Raw genomic sequence first — 26018 nt, forward strand, 5'->3', positions numbered from 1 at the left:
CGCAGCCAACATGAAGTATGACCTGTGGGTCTCATGCACAGGCTGAGCACTTTACCCTTCTCAACAACACCCACCCTGGCCTGCTTTGCAAACCTATAACCTTTAGGCTCGGGCAGAAGGTCAAGTGTGGGCCCATCTTAGGGTGATGTGTTAACCTAGACACCAGAGCAACTCTCACTGTCTGCTGTGATGCAGAACGAATTCTAACCACACAACAGCAGGTGCCCATTGTACTGCTGCTTGTCGGCTTTGCATCTGGCTGAGTATGTGTTTGCATTCAGTGACATATCTGGCACCTAATGTTTGAAAAATACTCCCTCTTCTCCTCATGTGTATTATTCATTTTTTGTTTACTTATTTATTTAGTGCTGGTCTAGGGTCCAGGGTCTTGAACTCAGGGCCTAGGCACTGACCCTGAGTTGTTTAATTTTTGTTTTGTTTTTGCTTCAGCATTCCACCACTTGCACCACAGCTCCACTTCCAGCTTTTTTGGGGGTCATTCATTGGAGATAAGAGCCTCATAGTCTGCCTGGGTTGAGTTGGAACCATGATTCTCACATCCCAGCCTCTCTGAGTACATAAGATTACAAGTATGAGCCACCAGTGGCTTCCAACATTTTTTTTTAAGTAGATTTCTATGTTTCCAACCTTATTTGGAGTCAAAGCTTAATGTGTGTGTGTGTTTTTTTTTTCCAGTGTTGTTTTGCCTTCTTTGGGAACCAGTAAGACTGAAAAGCAGCACAGTGGTTGGCCCAAAGTCCATGCTGCTGGTGAAAGAGAAGCCCAGAGCTCTTCCTTACTCATCAAACTGCCCGCTACTAAGTTCCAAAGCCTGAGAAACATTCAGTGTGCCCCCATCTGCTCCCAGTTACTGCCTTGCAGGGAGACGTCTGGAGTCAGGTGATCTGACTGGCTGCAGCGGGGGTGGACGACGGACCCAGGGAGACATCGAGTCAGAAGAAAAGCAAGTGAATCCAGGACTCCCCCAGACACAGGCCAAGAGGAGGGGGCTGGCAGGGAGCCAGGGCTGGGATTCCCAAGGAGGGGAGACTGGGTGGGTCCCTGCCTGCCCTCGGCCATGAAGTCTACTTCACGGAAGAACAAGGAGCAGGCGGTGGACAGAGGACAGAAAGGATGCCCAGAGGCCAAGCGGCTGATGGTCCCTCTGTCCTTCCCCCAGAGTGCTCTGTGCCAGGGCATCTGCCTGGTGATGGGAACGTGGCTGCCGGCCAGCAGGCCCTTCACTCCCGGGGTTCAGAGTCTCGCATGTGTTGGGGGTCAGATCTTGAAGAACCACACACATAATATTCTCCAGATCAGTAACATCTCTAGGGGAAAAGCAGTCTTCTAGGCATGGTAGGGAAGGGAGCCTGGCACTTTAGAGGATTAGAAAATCTCTGGGGGGGAAAAATCAAAAAGAGACTCTTGAACTGAAACCTGAAAATCACAGTTGTAGATCCATTGAGGTAACGAAGCCCAGAGAATTTCAATATATTTTTTTTTAATCATAGAGTTCAGAAAATGTACGAGTGAAATTTGAATTCTGGAATAAAGCTCATGGGTGAATGGAAGAAGAGGGGAGGAAGAGAGGGGGTGGGAGGGGCAGACAATGGAAGACAAGGAAGCAGGCTCCTGTTCAAACACAGGACAGGGCACGTGCAAAAGCTGTGGGGTGAGCAAATTCAGGTTATAAGTGAAAGGAAACAAGGATGGGGAGCACGGGGAGACAGGGAGGCCAACAGCACTAACTGAGTCCTGATTGGATAGATAGGGATCCGCTCACGTGGGGTTAGTGCAGCCTGGTAAAGGTTCTGGTATTTACTGTGGCAGCAAAGGGAGGAGCTTGAAATAGAGCAAATGAGCAAACGGGCCGGTGTGAGCCAATGCGGACCAAGGAGTAACAGAGCTGAGGAGTAGAGCTGAATTTACCACCACAGCCATCAGGCCCTGGGGCTTTTAAATAAAAAGATCAGCAAGTCACTGCCCAGCTTTGGGTGGCTGACAGTTCAGGCTGAGGTCCTTTCACGTACGAGGGATTGGCAGAGCAATGGCTGTCCCTCCTATTCCTTCCTGATGCTTCCCGGCCAACCAGAATTTTCTTCATGGTTGCCTCCTGACTTCTATAAAGCATGCTTTCTGCAAGGAACACTGATATGGAGACTCTCCTAGTCAAAAAGTCTAAATGTAATTTCCTGTTTATGTTTTGGAGAGAGGGTCTCATCATGTAGCCCCGGTCTGCATCAGCTGGGATTACGAGCATGTGCTCCTATGCCTAGATCAATATGAAAATCTTTAAGAGTTTGCCTTTTAAAACCAGAACGAATCCAAGGAGAAAACTTAGCATTGTGGTGTGTATTTTAAATCTGAAGGGGGCAAAAATTCGAGGATGACTTTAAACAAATATTTATTCTATCTCCTTTTTTGAAAGAGGCCGTTCTTACCAGAGGGTCCACAGTGTATCCACACAGAAAGACCTTGACAGCGGAATCCAGGGCAGTGGCCATGGGTTTACACGTTGCCATTTTCTCAGAGATCTAGGGGGTGAGCAACACCAACAAACGTTCAGGGAACCATACTCGCAAAAACCTATGGTCACAAGTCATCATTTACCTCTGCCCTGGGTTGAGAGGGGATCTCCATGTCTTCTAAGACACGTAGCTGACAGCTGAAATGCCCTACAGAAAACATTATCTACTTTACTGCAAGCCCCTCACTCCCCCACGCATGTCCAGCTCAGGGCTTCCATCCTGTTTTTCTTCTTCTTCTTCCAAGAGTATTGGAGTTTAAACTCAGGCCCTCAGGCTTATTAGGCAAGTGCTCTAGACCTCAGCTAACTTGCCCAACTGTTTATGTTGGACATTTTCAAGTTAGCGTTTTTCTTTATGCCTGGTTCATCCTGGACCACTATCCTCCTATTTCTTCTTCCATAAGTACTTCACATGACAGCCGTGCACCACCCATGATTTGAAAGGGCATCTCTCAAACTCCTTGCTGATGCTGGGCTTTGAATGGCATTCCTCCAAGTAGCTGGGGTAGGAATGAGCCACTGAACCTAGTTTCATGTGACCTTTTTGTTATCTGACAAAATAGGCAAGAAGGAAAGGAAGAACCTGTATGATACAAAGGTTTGAAAAAGGGTCAGAGGGAGGGAGGGGCTGGCCCCAGGGGTCTTGGTCTCTGTATTTCAAATTATTTCCACTTAACCTCCAACCAAAATGACTGAAGATGTAATCTTCTTTCTTTCTTTCTTTTTTTTTTGGTCTGATACTAGGACTGAGACTGGTGCTTCTACTCATCGGTTGGTGCTCTAGCAACTGAACCATGCCTCCAACCTCTGAGGATGCAATTTTATTTCTTTTAGCTTTTACCCCAGAAAATGACTCCCCTGAGATCTAGCTCCCCATTTCTGTCCATGGCAGATAAACCACTTACAGCAAACTTCACCCACTGCAGGTAATGTTCAAAGTATCCTATTATTGTTGTGACAAATTGCTTCGTCTCCTAGAAAGAAGTCAAAGATTAGACAAACCATTACAATGATGAGGACAATCTACAGCACTCTCTTTCATGAATGGTGGAGTGTTTGCACACTCACCCACGTGCTCATTTAAAAAGAAAAGAAAAAAAACTCACTTTAACAATAATAGAGGAAGTATTATTTGTGACGAAGTTCTGAGCAGAATCCAAATTGTATAGGATCTTGGCCACTTTGGTCTGGAAAACATGGCAACAGATCAGAGATAAAAGGATTTAATTGGACAATCTGCAAAGCAATCACTATGGAGATTGGATCCAGGACCCCCACTATCCTCCATACCAAAAAAGACTGAGCAGATGCTTATCTAAGATGGTGTGGTATTTTCACATGACCTACACATATCACTCATGTATTTTAAGTGTCTCCCGACGACTTATAATACCCATCACAATGTAAATATGTGTAAAAGTAGCTGCTATATTGTACTATTTATGGAATAATGACAAGAAAGAGTCCAGGTGTCCAGTAGAGATGCAGGTTTTCCGTGGATGCAGATTGGTTGGAGCCATGGAGGCAGAACAAAGTTACTGTTTGCTGACTCAAGCCCACAACACCATAACCCAGCCTGGGTCTCTGAGAGTAGAAGAGCTGAGCCAGACATTAGGTGAGTCCTTTTGGAGAATCACCTAGCTATCTACTCAGGAAGGAGTGTATCTCCTGTAGGTCAGTGTATCTAAAGACCTGCTAAGATGAGAACTGCATTTACAGAAGTACTTGTAGACAGGATGGTAGAAAAACTCAGTTTGGCATTTAAAATGGCTGAAACATTTGTCTATATAAATAAACCTCTCACATACTCTATTCATGATATTTGAGCTCAGAAGCCCAGGACAGAAGAACAAAATGGATCCATACCGGCAGTCCACTGGTTGTGTGTTGAAGGATCTGGACACTTTGCTGTAAAGTACTCTGGTGAACAAATGAAACAATGCTGTCAGGATTTGATAAAACATGTGTTCCTCTCCCCCAAACAGCCATCAATTCTGACCATACTCTCTAATGGTTGCCTTGTAGAAAACTAGACAAAACAAAACCCACAAGTAGCAATGGCACTTCACATCCCACTGTGTGTAAGAAAACCTGAACAAGAAAATCATGATACTTATTGGAAGCTTGCAGGTGTCCTTCGGTTAATTTCAATTGCTGTGAAAAGCTTTATGGAACAGCTTCTACACAATAAGTGTGATTTGCCTGAATTGTTTAGGTCAGAGGTGGCAAATTCATCTGCAAAAGGTCAGATAGTGAATATTTTTGGCTTTGGAGTCTACAGCCTGTCCCAGCTACTCACCTTTGCTCTGATAACAAAAAGCAACCATAGACAGTTTGTAAATAAGTGGTATGGATGTGTTTCAATAAATATTTACAAAAATTGGCAGTAGGCTGTAGGTTGTGATATGTTAGGTCTGACAAAAACCTAGGTTAGACTATAGATCCTAGCTACAAAATAATTTGCCTGTGTGTGTGTGTGTGAAAAAGAGAGAGAGAGAAAGAGAAAGAGAGAGCATGTTTCCCTTGCCTGATGATGCTAAATATGTGCTAGGTATAAACAAGGAACAAGGGATTACAATGTGCAAGACTCAAATTGAATAAACTTATTTCATTCAATGGATTAGGTTGAACGGAAAGACTCTGAAGCTCTAGTGATCTGGAAGTCTCATGGTGGGGGTGGGTGAGAGAATGAGGAAGGGAGGGAGGGAGACATCAAGGGAGTGGGGGGAGACCCAGATCCAGGTTCAGGTAGATGGATTTGGATTAAATGGCAAACCTGTGTGGCTGACCTAGTAACCCAGCACCTTTCCCCCTGAGACCTGCACACACGAGGCACAAGAATCGCTCCCCTGATGTCAGAAGTCTTTCATCTCCACGAACCAGATAACCACACTGTGGGGGACATTCCCACCAATTATGCATTTAACTTTTCCCTTTTTAATTTTAGCTGAGGAAACTGAGAAGTAGGCATATGTGGAGAGGGAGAAGCCCAACTTGAAACCAGGTCTCTCCGACGCCAAAGCTCTTGCTGTGTCTCGACTCCAAACGGCGTACATGGCGTTAACGGGAGAAAGCAGGAGGCTAGAAAAGGAGTGGGGATGGAAGGGCGAAGAAAGGACACAGACAGCCACAGAGCTAAGAGGACGCAGGAAGACAAGCACTTACCCTCACTTTCATATATTTCTAGGCAGAGTTTGGAGAGAAAGAATGAAAGAACAGGTGAGAGAGGGCACAGAGCAAAATCATCCATGCAGGGCGAAAACACCAGGCCTAGGAGGCCTGCTAGCAGCAATGGACACTAGAGCAAGGTACGGGAGAGGCACAGCTCAAATCCTACTGGCCACAATCGCGTGGGGAAAAGAAAGGGACTAAGAGCTGGGGTGGCCATTTAGGATCTGTGTTCTTTAAGGCACAAGTCAATTTCTGAGGCCAAGGTCAAACATCTGGAATCCCCAGTGCAGCCTCAGTGAGTGCTAAGTAGCTGTAAGTGGTTTTGCTCAGGCCACAGGGAGCTGCCGTAGGCTGTTGACCGTTACCAGTGATTGTTCCATGGGCAGGACTTGATGCTGGTAAATCGTTCTGATAGTTTGTGCTTCCGTTTTCAGGGACTGTCTCAAACTTCCTGAGGACTATAAAGAGAAGACAATAAGGTTGATGCCCTCTTCAAAGCCACAGGGGCCCCGGAATGACATAAGCACATGGTCCACGCTGGGCAATCATGGCACAAGGAGACACAGGTGCTGGAGGTGGCGCATGCCCAGAGGCTCTGGTTCAAATCACAGAACCACGGCCTCACAGCAATCCCTCACACCCTGCAGCCCTTCTGAGTACCAGAGTCTGTGCCAGAGTAAACAGAGTCTGTCTCATCAGGATAGAGCCTCTACTGGGCTGTTTTACAGATGAGAAAACCAACATCTAATGGAGACCTGTTTATTTTAATCCAACTGTTCATGTAAGTGGTGTTGGGAGTATCGACGCTAAGAGTTCCATAAGGTCGATACCACTGCTCCATTTTACAGATGGAGAAACTAAGACGCAGAAGGGTGTCCAAGATCCTGCCATTAGGCAAAGGCTAAGTTAGAAAGTTAAACCCAGGTCTCTCTCCAGAACCAGGTCCCTTGTGACCGTGATTGCTGATTCTTGGAAGGGACCCATGAAGGCACCAACCAGTAGAGCAGATGAGGGGCCGTTTATGGACTCCAGTGGTGTGTCCTTACCTCCTGTGCCCTCTTACTATTACTATCACCATAGCCTGAGTTACCATCCCCTCACACGCCCAGAGAGATGCGGCAAAGAAAGGCTAGGCTCCAGCAGTCCAGAACCCCTGCAGCAGTTTTCTGAGCAACCACTACAACAGCAATGAAATTAACTAGACTATCTGAACTCACCAAACGGTTTGCTTCTGCTTCTAGTATAGATGCAAATCCTAAAAGATTCGTTTTTACAGGGGATTTATCAGCCTGCAAAACAGGTTAAGAAAACTGTGTTATAGACATGGGGGTTTTAAACCTTAACATGTAGTAGGCAGGCAACAGATTGAACAAGGGTCCATAATCACAAAGTAATAAAGTTAGAAATTCTCACATGGGAACATTGACATTTTTATCTATACGTTCAGGATCAATATTGTTGTTATTTCTGTTATCATTATTTGGCAGTACTAGGTTGAACTCTTACTACAAGGCTGGCACTCTACCACTTCACACATGTCTCTAGCTCCACACAGATTATGTTTATTCAACCATGAAAGCATACTGAAACAAACCTCAAAACCACATCCAGAGTGAAAGAAGCTAGACATAAAAGGTGACAAAGTATATGATTCTGCTTATTAGAGAGATTCTAGATAGGAGACTCCAGAGAAAAAGACCATGCACTGGAGGGAGGTGGTTAGGAGTTAGCAGCAAGTACTAATGGATACCCTGGATTCTTTGAGGTGATGAAAATACGTTGCAATTAAACATAGTAATCGTGTGACTCTGGGAATATACTAAATGACACTAAGTACTCTTTTTTAAGTGGTTAGTTTTATGTGAACTTCCTTTAAGTAAAAAAGATATCTAAGCCGGGCACTGGTGGCTCATGCCTGTAATCCTAGCTACTCAAGAGGCTGAGATCTGAGGATCGTAGTTCGAAGCCAGCCAGTTATCTCCAATTAACCAACAGAAAACTGGAAGTGGCACTATGGCTCACATGCAGAGCATTAGCCTTGAGCTGAAGAGCTCAGGGACAGGGCCCAGGCCCAGAGTTCAAGCCCCATGACCGACAAAAAAAATATTTTTTATATAATCTATATTTTATACACATATTTTATTTATATGTACTATTATATAATATATATTTTACACTATATATACATATATGAAATATAGGCATTCAATACCCCTGCATCACACATGCACACTTGAATCATACCTGAGCCAAGTAGGTGTCATAAGCTAGCTTATCTACCCCAGATTCAGCAAACTCCTGGAGATTTCTTCTTCCTGCATCATCCAGCAATGTGATGCTATCAAGACGTAAGTTGAGATTTTCAAATTCTCTCATTATGTTTCCAGTATGCTGCACAAAGCAAAGGGTACAGAGCACTCTATTATTGTCCAAGAATGTCACATATTTCATGGTCAACAATAAAAGCATACAGGACAAAAGTAGATACACATGCACAGGCCTGACTGGCATGCATTTCTTCCCTACCTCCTTCCTCACACTCTATGGCAAGTGCTTTTCCAGGAGGGGAGATGGAAAGCAAAGTAAGAATCCATTTCCACCTTGGAAACCTCTAAGTGAAGGGACGATGCTGTCAGGAAAACAAACTTCACCAATGGGATAGGAGAGAGAGAGACAGACAGACAGAGAGAGAGACAGAGACAGAGAGACAGAGACAGAGACAGACAGAGAGACAGAGAGAGACACAGAGAGAGAGAGAGAGAAGGGGGAGGGAGAGAAAGAGGAGGGGTAGGGGAGGGAGTCATGGAGAAAACAGAGATGCTGAAAGGAACAGAATGACCAGCAGAATGACCAGCATAAAACTGGGTAGTAGGAAGACACAGAGATTATCTCCTGGGAAAGTGTTTCATTAATTTGGTAAAGATCATTGAACTGTGGTCGTCGGCTTGGAGCTGTCCTAACAGCCAGACAGTACAGCGTGGACACCCTGAACGTCCCAAGTGGCACTTTCAATTGCTACCCAGTATGGCACAGGGAAAATGGCCTTAGCATGCTGGGCAAAAGAAGTAGAGGAAATCTAGCTAGGATTGGATCGCACAATTATGTTTTATTTATGGACCTTGTTAAGGATTTAATAAAGATAATCAATACAAAGTTTATATACAGCTTTCACACAAACACCTCCACATTTGAAAACTGCAAAGCCACCATTGTCCCTTGGCTCCTCCAGCGGCCTCCAGGATGCATGTCGGGCTTGGGGAGCAGCCCTCCCCCTTGGTCCTGCTTGGGTTTGCTTTCATTTTGGAGGCTTAAAAGGGGCCCCAGGCATGAGGAGCAGGACTAGCAGCAAACCAGACCTCAGTAGTGGCAACTCTACCGCTCTCTCTTCTATCCAGTGTGCCCCGGCATCCTGGAGTCACAGTGGGATTCATTAACAATTAGGACAGTGTGAGTGATACTTCTCTGCCTAGTTCCCTAATTCTAGAGCCTGGCAGAAAAGGAGAGATGATCTTGGAGTATCAAACACCCGAGAAGCAAGCGGGAATGTTCCTAGATGAATACATGCCCTTCAGGAAGTGAAATTTTTTTCTGGAAAGCATCCTAAGTTGAGGACCTCATCTACCAGACAAACCACAAGCCGTATAACATCATGAATAAACGACATCTCATTTTAAAATGGTAGGTTTCACAGTGACATTAACAAAGAGGAAGGAAGACAACTGGATTTCATCACACAGGTTGTCAGGTCTGAGAAGGGTTCTGATGGCTCACCTGCTGGATGTTGAGATGATCGTCAATATTGAAGATGTGCTGAAGCTGAAGTGCGGTATAAACGCCTTTATCATTTTTGCAATCACTAGGGGAACAAACAAAGAAATTAAGGCCCCAGAAAGCAGCATGGCCACTTCCATACACTAAGAACATGCAAAGGTTCAACGCTGCTCTCTATGACACACCAGTGTCACCCGCGCAGGGCCCTGGCACCAGCCAGTCCTGCTCTCTTCGTCTGCTGTGTGAACTGCCCTATGAAGGGAACATATACAATAGGATTGACCAGCATTCTTCCATCTGTCTCCTCTGTGCTGTTTTCTGTAGTGCTGGGGTCAATTTTGCAAATTGGGAAAGAATAAATTCTCATCAAAGGAGCCTAAAATGGTGTGTGTGGAGGATGGGGAGGGTCCCCCGGCTGATGGGATAAGTCTTTGTCATCTCTTAAGACATGCATATCCTACAAAATTAAGAAAATGGAGGGCAGGGGTGGGGTTGGGGGAGGTGGGCGAGACTGTTGATGGGGTGACATTGATTAAGAGGCAATATTCATAAACTGTTTCGTTAAATAGCAACTCCTTTGTACAACTACTTAAAGACAATATCTATTAAAAAAAGACAAGACTGTCCTTGAAATGAGTCACTATTGCCATATTTGAGCATGTCTTCAAGTCACCTCTGGTCTTACTCTGGGTAGAAATAAAAGAGTCACTGTTCCAAAAGTATCCTGTGATTTGCTGTCAAATAATCACCTAACTACTTCCTACTTCCTTCCTCGTGGCTCAGAGCAGAGCCGGTGATCTGCTCACTCCTGAGTTCAGTTACCTATGGCTACAGACCAGCAGACCAGTAGAACCATTTCACCAGCTAGCAAAGGTGTATGATGTAAAGCAAGAGTGAGTCACCCTGGATTTTAGAATATAAAGAATTGAATATACTCTTTGGGCTTCAGACACTTTGCTAAAGGGCAAGACAATAAACAATAACAAAAAAACCTTCACCGTTTCTCTGGGAAAAATCTTAAACAATGTGGAAGACCCCAGTTCCTCAGGACCTAGCGATGGGGTCCAGCCACTCCTAATCTTAATGGATGACCTAGTCTTCAGACAAAACTCCCTTGATTTTCAGAGGTTGCCTGGTCTTTCCTGTGAGCATGGCCCTCCCCAAGACACATTCACTAATGGAGCTGAAGAGATCCTCGGGGGAAAATGACCCAAACCTTAGGCAGAGTGACCCACAATAGCAAACTTCTTATTCTGGCAGTGGGGGGTGGGGGGGACCTTCATATGCAGCAAAATATATAATGTGATCAGTGATACCTGTAAACTTGTTCAAAAGTAAGCTCAATATCTGAGCTACTGAACATCATGCCAGAAAGAAAATATTTCCAATCCTGATTTAGTAAGTAGGGGGTGTCCAAAACCTGGAACAAAGAAGAAAGTGCTTTTAAACAGTTTTATACCAACCTATGTATACACCATAAATTGAATATCTATTCAAACTGAGTATCACTATATCTATCTATAGATCTATAGATATAGATATATAATATCTATAGATATACATTTATAGATATCATATAGCGTGTGCATATGTATGTAGGTGTGTGTGCACATGTGCACATATGCTTTGACCACAGGGTCTCACTATGTAGCTCTGTACTGTATGTGTTTGTAGTTAACATGAGAAGTAATGTGTGTGTGCTTGGTAAATCCAGATTGAGTGTGTTACATCCAAAATGCTTGATACCAGAAATGTTGCAGACTTTTTCTGACTTTGGGAATATTTGCATAAAGATATATCTTGGGTTGGGACCCACATTTAAATGTGCAGTGCACCTGTTATATATATATATATATATATATATATATATACATACATATATATATTTCTTACACTACATGCCTGAAGGTAATTTTGTACAATATTTTTATAATTTGGTTCATGAAACAAAGTTTCATGATGAGGAATTTCCCATTTGCTGTGTCAAGCTGGTGCTAAAAAAAACTTCCTATTTTGGAATGTTTTGGGCTTCAGATTTTTCTGATCAGGGATGCTTAATATAAATAAATAATTTTAAAGAAGTAGAGCTATGGTTCAAGTGGTAACAATGCCAGCTTTGAGGGACAAAGCTAACCAACAGCATGAGGTTCTGAGTTCAACCCTGAGGATGAGCACGCACACACACATGGTTTCAAATGACTCAGCAGTGCCCAGGAGATAACGAAGCCTGGCTTGATGTCTTACTATTTTTTTTCTTAAGAGATCAAACTTGTGAATTAAAATCAGGTTATTATTGCTCTTGAACCACAAGATAGGGTAAAACCCAAATCAATTTCAAGACTTCCTACAATAAAAAGAAAATCAAATGTACCTGGAATAACTTCTTGTTTGCATAAGGTTCACAGACCAATTTTTCCATATTTGCTCCAATGACAAAAGTAAGAGTCACAATAAACATCAATATCCAGCAAAAGAGGAAACTTAATCCAACTCCACTGGGGGAGGGAGAGATAGAGAAAGAAATAGAGTTAGACATTCTCTATGGAATTATTTAACATTACGTACTAGGCCTTATGAATTCTACCCACTCGTTGTCTACAATGGACTGTGGTCTTCCATGTATCGCACATTAAATAGATCAGCACACTTGGGGGGGGGGTGAGGACAGGAAGGCCCTGGCCCTGTGATCTCTCTGTCCCTGGCAGGTATTTATCGTGAGCTTGATGCCAGTACCTGGCTGGCTGGCAGGATGGGCAGGAACCTAGATTCAGGAGTCTTCACTGTTAAAGGACATAGTCTATAGAGACTCCGTGCAGGAAAAGCACCCTGGAGAGTCTGAAGGAGCCAAGGTGGCTGTAACCGCAGGGGTGGCAGAGAATGGCGCAGCTTCAGAGGCAGTTGGGATGCACTAAATGGACCCTAGAAAGTCCCAGGGGCAGGAGGAACAACAGAGAGGCTTAAAGTATAGAGGAAATCCCACCGATTTCTCTCTGAACCAGAGCCCTTTTGGAATACATAGCGTGAAGAATGGTTGGACTGGGCCACAGGGTGGGGAATCACTGCACAGGCTTGGGGCTTGGGAAGGGGTATTGATCAGGCTGACGGTGATGGAGAGAAGCGAGTGGAGGAGAGAGAGATAACATGGGAGGCAGATGCAGCAGGCAACCCTGATGGTCTGGGCAGGAAGAGAAGATGGTGTGGGCAATGGTCGTGTGGCCAGGGAGCTCCTGCAGGAGATATGGTGGGAGGGTGAGACATGTGATCGGAGTGCAGAGAATATGCTAAGAACAGTCCTTTGTCTCTGGGACTGGAGGGGGAGAAGCAGCCTGTAACTGGCCCGGATGGGGGTGGAAAGAGAGCAACACACCAGGCCAAGGTGGAGAGCCAGGGAGACAGGAAGGAAGCCTGTGGGTATGAAGGCATCCATGGGGGAAAAAGAGAATCTGGGAAGGAAGGAGAGGGCACTTGCAGACCGCAGACGGAAGTGCTCAGCGGTTGCAACACCACTGGCCCTGCTGGCCAGAGGTCACTGCTGACTCCACAGAGGCGAAGTGAGAGTGGGAAGGGGCAGATTAAAGTGCATTGTGTTCTCCATGTTTATTGCAGCACTGTTCACAATAGCTAGGATATGGAAACAACCCAGATGCCCCACCACAGATGAATGGATCCAAAAATTGTGCTATCTATACACAATGGAATATTATGCAGCCATTACAAATGACAAAATAATGGCATTTGCAGGGAAATGGATGGAGCTAGAAGGAATCATGTTGAGCGAGGTAAGCCAAGAGCAAAGAGACAAACAGTACATGGTCTCTCTGATAAGTGGATGCTAAATCCAAAATGTTAGGTGATACGACAAAACTAACAGGACTTAAGAAACAAAGAACTCCTGCTCATCTGGTCAAACCACTACTAAATATCCCCATGCTGCTGATCACATGTATGGTGTATATGTGTACACTGTTATATGTTATAGACCGTGATAGACAATTTGCTCCAGGAAAGTTAGAATGAACTTGTGACTTTAAATGAGCATCATTATTCCACAATACTGTGAAATTTGGGAAATTATGTAATCACTTAATCACAATCAAAAAAAAAAAAGAACCTCGGGGAAGGTAGGGAGGGAGGGGATGGTAGGGGGAAAACAATGGAGGGGGTAACAATGCTCAATAGGAAGTGTACTCATTACCTCACTCGTGTACCTGTAACCCCTCTGTATAGTATCTTTACAATAAAAAATAAAAAAATATTAAAAAAATAAAAAATAAAGTGCATTGTGCTGCTGTGGGAGAGAAGGAAACAGATGGCTCTGTTGAGAAGCCCAATGCGCTGGTGGAGGAGGTGGTGCTGGTAGAAGTCCTGTTGTTTGTTTTTAATGAAGGGAGAGAACAGAGCACAGCTAGGTGTTGAGAAGAGAAGGCAGGGGAGGGGAAGAGAAGGAAGACAAGGGAGAGGGAAGGGAAGTGGTGGGAAAGAATGGGATCGAGAGCACTGTTGGTGGGTGGGCCTAAGGTGAAATGGCCGGAACCTGTCTGCCTCTAACAGTCTAGAGGAAAGATAGTGGGTTCAAAAGTGGATGTGGCCAGGCAGCGGTGGTTCACCCCTGTAATCCTAGCTACTCAGGAGGCTGAGATCTGAGCATCGAGGTTCAAAGCTAGGCAGGACAGGAAAGTCCGTGAGACTCTTATCTCCAATTAACCACCAGGAAACTGGACGTGGTGCTGTGGCTGAAGTGGTAGAGCACTCGCCTCAAGCTGAAGAGCTGAGGGACAGCGCCCAGGCCCAGAGTTCAAGACCCATGACCAACCAAAACAAAAACCAAAACAAAAAAAGTAGGTGTGTTGGGGGTTCAGAGTTCAAGACCCATGACCAACCAAAACAAAAACCAAAACAAAAAAAGGTGTGTTGGGGGTTTGGTACAGCTTTTGTTTCCACTGTGAAGGAGATAAAGCCAACTGCTGAGAAAAGGGGAAACGGAGGAGGATGAATGCATCCAGGCTGCAAGGATGATTGCAGAGGAGGGGGGAGGGGAGAGGTGGACCCTTGTAAAAGAAGGGGGAGAGTAGGGGGAGGAGAGAAAGGAAGAAGAAAGGGAAAGAGAAGGGGAGTGGAGGGAGAAAGGGGAGGACAAGAGAAAAGGGAGAGGAGGGGAGGGAAAGGCGGACACAGGGAATGCGTCGGAGTCACGAGCTCCTGAGGAGCACACAGAGCCCCGCCCGCCTCTCAGTCTGTTTCTGGCCCCATCTTTACATACAGCAGCTCACGGCCACTGCGCTTTGCTTCAACCTTCAGGACTGGAATAAAGGGTTCCCAAATACATGGACTTGGGTGTGAACGTCGTCACTCCGGCCTGCCACCGGCTCTCCATTCCTTATACCTCACCCTGCTCCAGTCTCTAGTTTAGGTGACTTGCCTGGGTTGCCAAACTCTGTTTCTAAAGCACCTTCCGAGAGTCTCACACTGGCTGTACTAATGGCCACAGAACGCGGTGTTCCAAGCCAGGCCCTGGTGGCCTGGGAGCTGGTGTAATCCTAGCTATTCAGGAGGCCGAGATCTGAGGAGCAAGATTTACAGCCAGCCTCCACAGAAAAGTCCCAGAAAGTCTCATAGCCAATTAACTAGTGGAGCTGTGGCTCAAGTGGTAGAGTATCATCCTTGAGTGAAATGAAGTGAAGCCCGAGGCCCCAAGTTCAAACCCCCAGTACCCTTACTAAAACAAAAACAAAATACCAACACAAGGTTAGCTGGGCTCCTGGTGGATGAAAGAATGAACAAACATAAAAAAGGAACAATGGAGACCCAAGAAAGTGAACTGCTTGTCATCGTCACTTTGAGAAGGAGCCCACTCTGTGTACAAAGTGTATGTAAGTCACTCCATCAAATGCAAGCACCTCAGAGCTTTGCATTTGTGTTGTGTGTTGTGCCTGACGCCAGCCAAAGGAAGGCAGCCCCACACTTCAAAAAGAGACACCGCCGGAACTCGAGTGTGTGGATCCCACGCACACGGTGAGCACGTGAGGAAGGAGCCAGCACTCACGTCATGAGGAAGATGCCTCCCATGTTGGACACGCAGCCTCGGGTGGTTGGGGTGGCGTGCCTGTCATAGCCACATATGCCACACAGCAAGCCCAGGTAAAAAAACAGCACGATGAGGCTCAGCAGGAAGCAGATGATCAAGCTGCTCAACCACCTGGTAAGGAAAGCCAACAGATTACAACAGTCACGTGGTAGCTTCCCAGCCCAAGAGTTGTGGGCTGAGGCTGGAGGACTCCACTGATTCTGGGGAGACTGGGGAGACTTCCATTTAGCTTGGAGGTGCTCTCTCTCTCTCTCTCTCTCTCTCTCTCTCTCTCTGCCTCTCTCTCTCTCTGTCTCTCTCTCTCTCAGTGGTCATTGTGTTTTATTTCCTTCCCCTGAAATGACTTCCACAGGGGGAAATACAGGAGACTGTAGCACTTCCTAAGTTTTTCTCAGGCATTCAAAGCCTTCCAAAATCCTTGATGCTGGAAGCTGTGGACAGATCGCCGTTTGTCAACAGAGAGAGAAACAGCAGGCTGGTCTCCAGGCCTTTCTCAAAAATGTTTTGTGATTGGCAGGAATGTTCTGGGGCACAATGTTCTTGAACCAGAGGGACTCTACGTGGCAGATGCAGAGGACATTTTGAATTTTATGAGCGTTCTAAATCAAATGCCTGCAGGATGCAGATCGCAATATTCTAATGGTCCTGTGAAACATTTTAGGGTAATGGCTCCCCAGTTAGGTCTTCCTGGCATTCCCAGACTGACACCACCATTTCCCAGAAACAAAGGAGCATGCAAGATAGAAGAAATGCTTCCCAACTTTTAAGATGCTTAAAAAAAAATTGTTCCTGCTCAGTGCCTCCCAACAAAAGCAAAAGCTTTCCATCCAATTAAAGCAACTTTGGTAATTACAATAAAAGCTCTCAGCAGCCAGTCTGTGGAGGTTTGTTCCAGATACTGGGGACAGAAAATGAAATAAGCCTGGGATCATGGCCTCAGCTAACTTTTAGAGTTAATAAATCAGACCATTCATTGGATTTCTTTTTTAAATAAGCTCTGGGCAAGGGCAGGAGAAAGGGGGAGTGGGTACCAGACAGATGACTACTAGCCTGAAACCATCCATGCTGCCTAAGCCCGTGGAGAACCCCGTGCTAGTTCATCTGACAGGATCCTCCAGATTTCTCAGGCCCAAATCTTTCCTCGCCCCATCCCGCATGGTCTATGTGAGATGACCACCAGCAGGCTGTTTTCTACGCACTGGCATGGCAGCTTCTCACCTGAGCTGCCTTCAGGCTACAACTAAGACCAGGCACTAGGCGTTTATTGTGTAAACCAATGAGAAGACAGTATTTTTCCAAATGCCCTTCTTAATTACATTTAATTACATTTCAATTTAAATTACATTTAATTACATTAACATCCCATTCCATGCCTGACTTACTAATTATAACAGATTCTAGGTGTCACTAATGACATCAAAATCGCAAACTATGGAATATCTGACTCAAGAATTGCCCACCTTCAACTTAAAAAAAATTAAAACAAATTTGTGGATCATCTTTTTTTTTAGAAGTCATAACAATCTTCACCATGTTGTAATTTTAGGAAATATTTCAACTTTTCCTTCTTTTTCTTTCTTTTCTTTCTCTCTCTCTCCTCTTCTCTCCATCTATCCTTCCCTCCCATCCTTTTTTCCTTCCCTCCCTCCCCTCTTTCCTTCCATTTCCCTACTTCCCTTCCTTCCCCTTCTTTCCTTCCTTTCCTTCCCCTTCCCTTATTTTCTCATTCCCTTTCCCTCTTTCCCTATCTCTTTCCCTTCCTCCTTCCCTTCCTTCCTTCATTTTTTTTTTCTGGAGCTAGTATGAGGACTTGAACTCAGGGACTTGTGATCTTGCTTGGTTTTTTCTGCTCAAAGCTGGTGCTCTTCTACTTGAGCCACACTTACAGTTATTTACTGTTTAATTGGAGATAACAGTCTCTTGGATTTGTCTGGCCAGACTGGCTTCAAACTGAGATCCTCAGATCTCAGCCTCCTGAGTAACTAGGATTTGAAGCATGAGCCACCAGAGCCTGGATTTAAGTTAGGATTATAACCTAGATTTGATTATAAACTAAAGTTTGTCTCTATCAGAACAATTTGTTCTCATAAGGTCATCCTGGTCCTGTGTCAGATTTTTAGGCAATTCTATAAGCAAGCTTCATGCCCAACTTTTCAGCACCAAGAAAGAACTCACCAGAAAGAATCATTCTTTTCTACAATAGATGTATAATAGTAGAAGTAGTACTCAGTATCGTTAAGGTAATCTTCGAAAGATGACAGAGTGCTCTGAATAGGTATCTGTTGGGAAACACTGTCAATGTTGTGGCCAATGGAATTCAAGACCGCTTTAACATCTGAAAACGAATGGACATGCGTTAGGCACCTTCTAATATGAAGTACGCATTAGGACCACGTTTATAATAGCATATGATTCTATAGCCAGCATGAAGAAAGCCAAGACCCTCCAAAAGCAATGACTACATAAACCAGCAGGCTGGGAATGCACACTTCAATAAAATAGTGCTGAAATCAAATCTGACTTTTCTTCTTCCACTGTCTTATTATTTTTTAAGTGGATAAGGGGCTAAAATATGAGGTGTGCCTACCATGCACCAGGCATTTTTCCCACGTTACTCTGAACAAAACTTTAAAATACTGAGGCAGACAACTCTTCGCCCAATTTTACTACAGTGATTCTAAGGCCCAAGACTTAGGTATGCACAGATCTCTTTTAGAAAGCACTGGAAATGAGACTGAAGCTAGGGTATATACCTATAAAACCCTATTATGTGAGTTTTTATAGTAACAACAACCTATCACCCAAGAAATGGCATTCAGGGACATGACATAGTAACTGTAGGATCTATCACTTTCTCCTTTTCTTTCTTTCTTTTCCTTCCTTTAACATCCAGCTCTAAGTTCAAGCCCCATGACCCAAATAAATAAATAAATTAGAGCAATATGATTCAAAATAATCTATTTATTTGTGCTGGCCAATTACAGAATTCTTAACAAAGAGAAAAGCAAAACGTCCTCAAATATGTCTCTCACCTGCTACGACCTCTGTGGTTTGGTTTTTTATTGTGTTGGGTATATCCTCCAAGGATCTAGATCCCTAAAAAAATTTGCAAAGTAAGTCCAAGTTAAGTAAGACAGCAGCTGACTAATACTTCGGATAATAAAAGTAGAATAAAAATATTATATTTATCTTACATCTGAAATTACTATAGTGTAGTAATCAATACTATATCCCCATAAGAGAGTATGCTTCTCTTAATTAGATAAATCAGAGACCATGTCAAAAAGTGTTCACCCTAGAGAAAATTCTTGAGAGAGTAACTTCAGATGCACAGATGTGTAGAGAATCCAAATAATGAGTATAGTACATATATGAGGACCTAAAGTGAATTTCTAAAAAAAAGAAATCACTAAATCAAAGTACCAGAAATCATTTGGGACAGTAAAGATGTTTTGTTAGTCTAACCATTTAAGAGGAAAAAATAAAATCCAGTGAAGTTAGTTTATTTTTTAATAATAAAAAAAGAAGCTTTTCAAATGGTAGCCTCACAATTTAAAATCAATCTGTTTGTTCAACATACCCTAGGAAAATTATTCCAGACACATAGTCTGGATATGTATATCTACAGGAATGGTTCTCAATTAGGGGGGGTAATTTTTTTCCTCCAAAGACATGTGTGTATCATGGTTGTGAGATGTTTCTACACAGTTTAAGTGGTGGCTGGTGATGCTAATATCCCACAAAACAAGATGGCAGCACCCAGAAAACTCTGCTCCCCAAATCAGTTACCCAGCACCTTAGCATCCTTAGCACAGAGGCCAGGAAACCCTGATTTGTACACTCCACCATGTGTGGATACAAAGTGGATTTCTGAAAAACAAACAGTATCTCACTTCCTAATGCAATTATTAAATAGGAGATACACATCTCACAGAAGAAGAACAAAAGAGGTCATGAGGTTAAAACAAAACCCAAACCAATCATATGAAGCTCTCTTGCTTTGCAATCTAACTCATGGGAGAGAAATAGATTTTCTAAAGAACTCACCTCCAACCTCCAGCCTTTCCCCCTGGAAGAGGTTTAGTTTGGGTTTCCTTGTCTGTCTCTATAGACACCTGCTCAGGACCCCTGCAGGGCTCACAGATTCACTAAGAGGAATGTTGCCAGCTAGATTCTACTTTAGCCTATGTCAAATGTCATAAAAAAGAAGGTCCACAATTTCACTTCCACTTTGGACTTTAGAATGTCACTTGTCACAGGCCCTGGAAGATGGAAGGGGCTTCACAGGAATAAATTTTACTATTTAACTGATGAAATAACAGTATGCCCAGATCAAGAGTGTCAAATGACTTAGGAAACACCTTGCAGGTATAATAGATATTCAAGTAATAGTAATAGATATTCAAGGTCTTTCTATACCTATGAATAAAGGAATACCATTAAGAATACAGCTATTCTCTTGCTTGCTTTTAGGCCCGAGACACTCTATCGAATCATATTTATAAAGAAATGTCTATTGTGTACTCAGCATCTATTGCTAGGGAATAGATGGCTACTAGGGAAATGGTATTTCAAGCCTGTGCTGCCCTGGTTTGTTGTAGTTTGTTTGTTTTTCTTCCTTGCAGCACTAAGGATTAAACCCAAAGCCTTGTGAATGCTAGGCAAGCACTCCACCTCTTGAGCCATGCTCCAGTCCTGACTTTGCCTTTATGGAGGCTTACAGTCTAATGAGGGGATAGAAGCATTACAGATGGTTATATGTAATTAGAGGAACTTAGGAACTACAATGCTATAAGAATATATTAACATGCATTATTTGCATGCACGGACCTACCGTGAGTACCCTTAACCATGTACAACTCATTATAAGCCAATTAAAAATGTTTTGATCGAATCAGGATGTCATGTAAGGCTTTATTAAGAAGGGTCTACATAGGGTGTGGCTCAGTGATAGAGCACAGGCTTTGTATGCACAAGGCCCTGGGTTCTATTCCCAGTAAACACACACACACACAAGAAGGCAATATATGAAGGTTATTAAATGAAGTGCTAGGAAAAGAAGGAGGGAAAGAGTGTGAGGCAAAGGGCATAGCAGGTGCATAAAAAGAGAGCTAGCCTGACTGACTGGCTGGGTAGAGGGAGTGATGCTAAGTCTCACGATGACTACACTTCTCTCACTCACATACAAGGCCAAGCCCCAGCAACACTGAGGTCTGGGCAATCCCTCTTGCCATTTCCTTCCTCCTTACATACCAGGCTACCCTTTAAATGATACAAATAAACTGCTATGATTTTCCAAAAGAAAAAGTCCCCCAAAATGTACCTGTGTGGCTAGCTTATCCAAATCAGTTTTAAGAATCTCATTCACACGACTAAGTTGCTGATCCACAGACGGGAGCTGAAAACATATAAAATGAAATATAAGGCAAGGTAGTTACCTGCAAAAGTAAACCACATTAAACAACAGAATCATCCTGCAGTCAAGGCCTGGGATGTCAATATTGTAATGCATGAGCTCACTTTCTTTTGAACCATTGAGCTTGTCTGGGGAAAACATGGTTTTCTTCAGAATGGCCCCTACAATCACCAGTATTTAAATGCTTGGTATTAAAACTTTAAATACAGATATAAGAGATTTCAAGTACTGAATATTGTTGAATAAAAGCTGGTGCTGGTGGCTCACACTTATAATCCTAGCTACTCAGGAAGCTGAGATCTGAGGATTGCAGTTCAAAACCAGGCCAGGCAGGAAACTCCACAACAGTCTAATCTCTAACAAAAAGCTAGAAGTGGAACTGTTATTCAAGTGGTAGAGCTCTAGCCTTGAGCAAAAAAGCCAAGCAAGAGCATGAAGTCTTGAGTTCATGCCCCAGCCAGTACTGGTGCACACGCGCGCACACACACACACACACACACACACGCACACGCACATGCACACGCACATGGCTTATTTTTTTTATTCTGTACTTAAACAATACTATAATGATAGAAATAATGATAGAAATAAAAAGGTGGAAAAAGAAGCTAAAGGTATGCAAAGAGTGACCTGTACTGACAACTTTTCAATATGTTTGAAGCTCGGTGAGAATAAAAACCAGCCTGATGAGGCCAGCGGGAAGCCTAGAGCTCTAGCTTGCTCACCTACTCACCTGACCCAACTCAGGGTTGATCTCCAGCTGACTTAGAGATGCCCTGACGCGGTTACAGGTTTCCTGGTCTCGGGCTGAAGAACAGTCGTTGTCGTTGAGTGAGTTCTGGATGTTGTCTTTCACATTGGTCAGGCTGTTGTTAAGCTGGGAACTCCCATTACTCAGGCTCTGCAAGCTGTTTTCCATGTTCTCCAGGGACTCGTGGGTCCTTATGATTGCTGTGGGAAAATGGCCTGCATCAGATCAGGTCACCATCTACAAAGGTAGTCTTGCAGATGAACTTATCAACGACCTTAAACTGTCTCAGGGGGTGCACAGGGCACCATCACGCCCCCAGAAGAGCTCCTCCAACCAGCCCCCCTCTCCTGCATTGTCCCAAAAGCAGGAGCTGAGCACCAGTCCAGGTACATTACCAGAGCAGCGAGTGTGTCATTGTCCTGGAAGAGGTCAGTACAAACAAGACCCTCCCAGGTGCTCTAATCCATATAAGAATTGATGACATCCACAAGCTGCTTCAGAAGACTCCGAGAGCTGGAATTAAATCTAAAGCAGCTGTGGAGGGCATGATTTTAGACTCAGGCAGGCTTAGATATAGATTCTAGATTCACTACTGTGTAACTGGAAGCAGATAACTGAGCCTCTTGGAGCCAATTACCTCATGTTAAAATGCGGAGATCAGATTTTATTATGAAATGTGGGCATTAGAGGCTCCACAACCTAGGAATTTCCAAATAATTGTTGGCCATCCTGATTTCTTGGGGGGAAAGAAGGTAGAAATCCAAGAAGAGACTTAAAGCACTTTAAGCATATAAAGACTTTAAGCACTGGCTTAAAGCCCTAACAATAAAAGGCACAGGATTTAATTAGTTGGTATTGTTCTTTTAAATTTTAAGCAAGTAAGTTTTTCTGGAGTCTTTATCTATAGCAGAACATCAAGCTGGAATTGAATGTTACAAGGGAAAGTGCAAATGCCCTTAAAAACCACACTTTTCCCTAGTTAAATGATTTGGTTTTTTTCCCTTCCCCTCCACAAATTATACCAACATCAAAAACAGGAAAGTATGGGTTGTACTGTGGGGGAGGGACATACAAAGCAACATAGAAATCATCTTATAAATATGATAGAAACAATTGCATGAAAGGAAAAAAAACAAAAAACATTTGAATACTTATCTTGGGGTTCATTCCCCTAACATCAACTTATCTGACCTTTTCTGCTTGACTCAGACATATACTAGTTATTGCAAATAAGAGAAACCATGGGACCTATGTTTCTTTGGGCCTGGCTTACTTCACTTAATATAATTTTTTCCAAGTCTTTTCATTTCCTAACAAATGGGGCAATGTCATTCTTTCTGATGGAGGCATAGAATTCTATTGTGTATATATACCAGGTGGACCCATTGCAACAATGAGATGTACAAGTTGTTATGTAGAAAAAACGAACTTAACAACTTGGTGGGGGGTGGAGGGAGGATCGGTTGGGGGAGGGGAGGAGTATGGGAAGGGGAAACAACGAGGAGGCAAAAATGCTTGATAAGAAATGTACTCGTTATCTTGCCTATGTAATTGTAACTCCTCTGTATGGTATTCTCACAATAAAAACACACACATACACACACTTTTCCTGGCAACACTATGAGACTTGAGCACTGAAACTGCAGCGCCAACAGGCACATTCACGGATGGACAGAAAGGTGGACAGACAGACAGATACACACACACACACACACACTACTGTGTCAGTATCTCACTAGAAGCAGCCAGGAGTCTTGTCGTATTTCTGCTTCTATATTTTTATGGCATCTTTGGTGAACTAGAAGCCATAAAACATCTCTCAAGACTACAGTTTCACCACATGTAAATCACGTAAATGGCAGGGTTGTCTCCCAGAAATTAGAAGTCTGTTCTTCTAGGCTGTGGCCTGACGGGTATGTAGGACAGAGCCTTTAGAAAACAGGATCACCCAAGCTAAACGAGTCAGATCAGGAAGTGCAGTTTTGCGGTTTACCCACACACCTGAGAGGCTTCCAGAATTGGGCTGTGGGATCCCTGGTGTCAAACTCTTATCAACTTACCCACACAGAAAACTCTTAAAATCTTAAAGTCTTTACACTTGATTTCATTCCAGTTCTATCTCCTTTTTTGGTATAAGACCAGGACTTGAACTCAGTATCTGGTGCTTTCACTCATGTCTAATGCTCTGCCAACCCCACCAGTCATATCTTAATAATATCTAGGACTAAGGTAAAACTTAAGACCACATAGGACACTCTATCAGTTTTGTGTTTCTCTCATCTACCTGTCTGCATTCTTAACAAAGCATAAAACCTGGTACCTGGATTATATTAGGTACCCAGTTAATATTTACCATCACCAAATGAGCAACTGGAAACAAGGTACAACCAGAAATACACAGGAGAGTGCATCGGAGTATGCTAAAACACACTTCACACCACACATCTATGGCTTCCTCCCATAAACTTTCCCACTTGGACTTCATGGTAAGTTATTTTAATGCAGGCAATAAAAAACAACAACTAAGAATGCCAGGTGATAAATTGAAGGCCTAGGAAATACCTACCATCCTTCATAGATATGCGAGATTATGGGCAATATTTTGTCTTGTCCCAGGAAGCACTCAGTGGCAATAAAAATCCAAAATGCTTCAAAGCATTTTATGCCTATAAAATATTGATAGGGCTAAAAGTCTGGGAGTAGCTCAGACATGCCCAGATCACAGACACTATGAATCTGAAATAAGTGGAAAAGAGTTTTCAAATTCTTAATTTTAGCTAATTATCATTTTCCCAGCCCAGAGCTCATTTCCTTCATAGTTTCTGATCTGTGGCCTAAATATAATGTGCTTAGAGGAACTATCTGCTTCTGCTCTATGCAACAGCCACAAATCACATAGCATAATAACATATTTTAGGGGAAATAAAAGTTGCTGGAGCAGTTTATTAAGCACATTTGAAGATACTTTGGCCACAACAGAAGTTAAATCAGCCTTGACTTATTCAGGTTACCATTTTCAAAAAGGTAGGCCTTTTCAGTAGACTGAAGGGAAAAATAAAATCCCCTTCAATTATCTTTACTAATTTTACTATTTTTTTTTTTTGCTGGTCCTGGGGCTTGAACTCTGGGTCTGGGGGCTGTCCCTAAATCTTCTTTTGCTCAAGGTTAGCACTCTACCACTTGAGCCACAGTAATATTTCTGGCTTTTTCTGAGTAGTTTATTGGAGATGAGAGTCTCATGGACTTTCCTACCCAAGCTGGCTTTGACTTGTGATCTACAGATCACAGCTTTCAGAGTAGCTAGGATTACAGGTGTGAACCACAGGCACTCAGTTACCTTTATTTATTGATTTTTGTGTAAGTCCTGGGGCTTGAACTCAGGACTCGGGTACTGTCACTGAGCTTTTGTGCTCAAGGCACTAAAAATTAAAAATAAAAAAGTGGCTCTACCACTTGAGTCACAGCTCCACTGTGGCTTTTTGGTGGTTGCTTAGAGGTAAGAGTCGCACAACCTTCCTGCCCAGGGTTGGCATTGAACGTCAATTCTCTGCCTCCTGAGTAGCCAGGATTACAGGTGTGAGCCACTAGCACCTGGTTGTAATTATTCTTTATTTAGAAAGTACTACTATTCAAATATTGAAAGTTGCTGGAACATTGATCAAAGAAGGGTGGAGGGCCATAGACCAAGCACACTGAATCATTCCTGAGCTTTGGGGTGGCCTTGTGTCTACCACATAATCATGAATCTGGAGGGGACAGTAGAGTCAGTGGCTTAAATGTAGTGGCACACAGGCATGCCTGGAACCACCCTGCAGCCACACAAGTTTGAACTCAGATTTCTTGGAGGAAGGTCTTAGGGATGTTGGATCTTCCTGTGGATGGATGCACAGTAGCACCGTATACCCCGCACTCCCTAATGCATCCAGGGTGGTCTGGGGATCATGGCTTTTGTTAGGACAGGGTCTGGACGCCAACTCCACCAGGTCCCAGCTACCCAACTGCAATGGGCCAAAATGTGCTACCCCCTCAAAACACGCCATGAGATCACATTTAGAGGCAGTGCCTTTCAAAGTCCTGAGTGTGGTATCCAAGTCGGACAGGACAGGTGCCTATTTAAGAGATGCTAGAGATGGGGGTCCAGGACATGAGAGGCAAGGACAAAGAAAGCAAGAAAGAAAAGAAGGAACAAAGGAAGGAAAGAAGGAAGGAAGGAAAGAAAGAAGAGAGGAAGGAAGGAAGGAAGGAAGGAAGGAGGGAAGGAAGGAAGGAAGGAAGGAAGGAAGGAAGGGGGGAAGGA

The 26018-nt window shown here is 43.6% G+C and overlaps 1 protein-coding gene across 3 annotated transcripts in view; it reads right to left on the reverse strand.

The window, feature by feature from the left end:
- Nucleotides 1-26018, reverse strand: part of Prom1 (prominin 1) — a 64721-nt gene that overhangs the window by 6156 nt on the left and 32547 nt on the right. For all 3 annotated transcript variants that reach the window (XM_013008870.1, XM_013008869.1, XM_013008868.1), the window contains exons 7-21: nucleotides 21704-21921; nucleotides 20878-20952; nucleotides 18587-18650; nucleotides 17730-17889; nucleotides 15513-15665; nucleotides 11841-11964; nucleotides 10786-10889; nucleotides 9470-9554; nucleotides 7943-8089; nucleotides 6916-6987; nucleotides 6064-6156; nucleotides 4394-4447; nucleotides 3634-3714; nucleotides 3433-3501; nucleotides 2442-2534 (exon numbers count right to left, since the gene is read on the reverse strand). In XM_013008870.1, coding sequence (XP_012864324.1) covers nucleotides 2442-2534; nucleotides 3433-3501; nucleotides 3634-3714; nucleotides 4394-4447; nucleotides 6064-6156; nucleotides 6916-6987; nucleotides 7943-8089; nucleotides 9470-9554; nucleotides 10786-10889; nucleotides 11841-11964; nucleotides 15513-15665; nucleotides 17730-17889; nucleotides 18587-18650; nucleotides 20878-20952; nucleotides 21704-21921 — 1592 coding nt within the window. The remainder of the gene's footprint in view (nucleotides 1-2441; nucleotides 2535-3432; nucleotides 3502-3633; nucleotides 3715-4393; nucleotides 4448-6063; nucleotides 6157-6915; nucleotides 6988-7942; nucleotides 8090-9469; nucleotides 9555-10785; nucleotides 10890-11840; nucleotides 11965-15512; nucleotides 15666-17729; nucleotides 17890-18586; nucleotides 18651-20877; nucleotides 20953-21703; nucleotides 21922-26018) is intronic.

The sequence above is a fragment of the Dipodomys ordii genome, unplaced genomic scaffold, assembly GCF_000151885.1.
Source record: "Dipodomys ordii isolate 6190 unplaced genomic scaffold, Dord_2.0 Scaffold8, whole genome shotgun sequence".
Classification (NCBI taxonomy): domain Eukaryota; kingdom Metazoa; phylum Chordata; class Mammalia; order Rodentia; family Heteromyidae; genus Dipodomys; species Dipodomys ordii.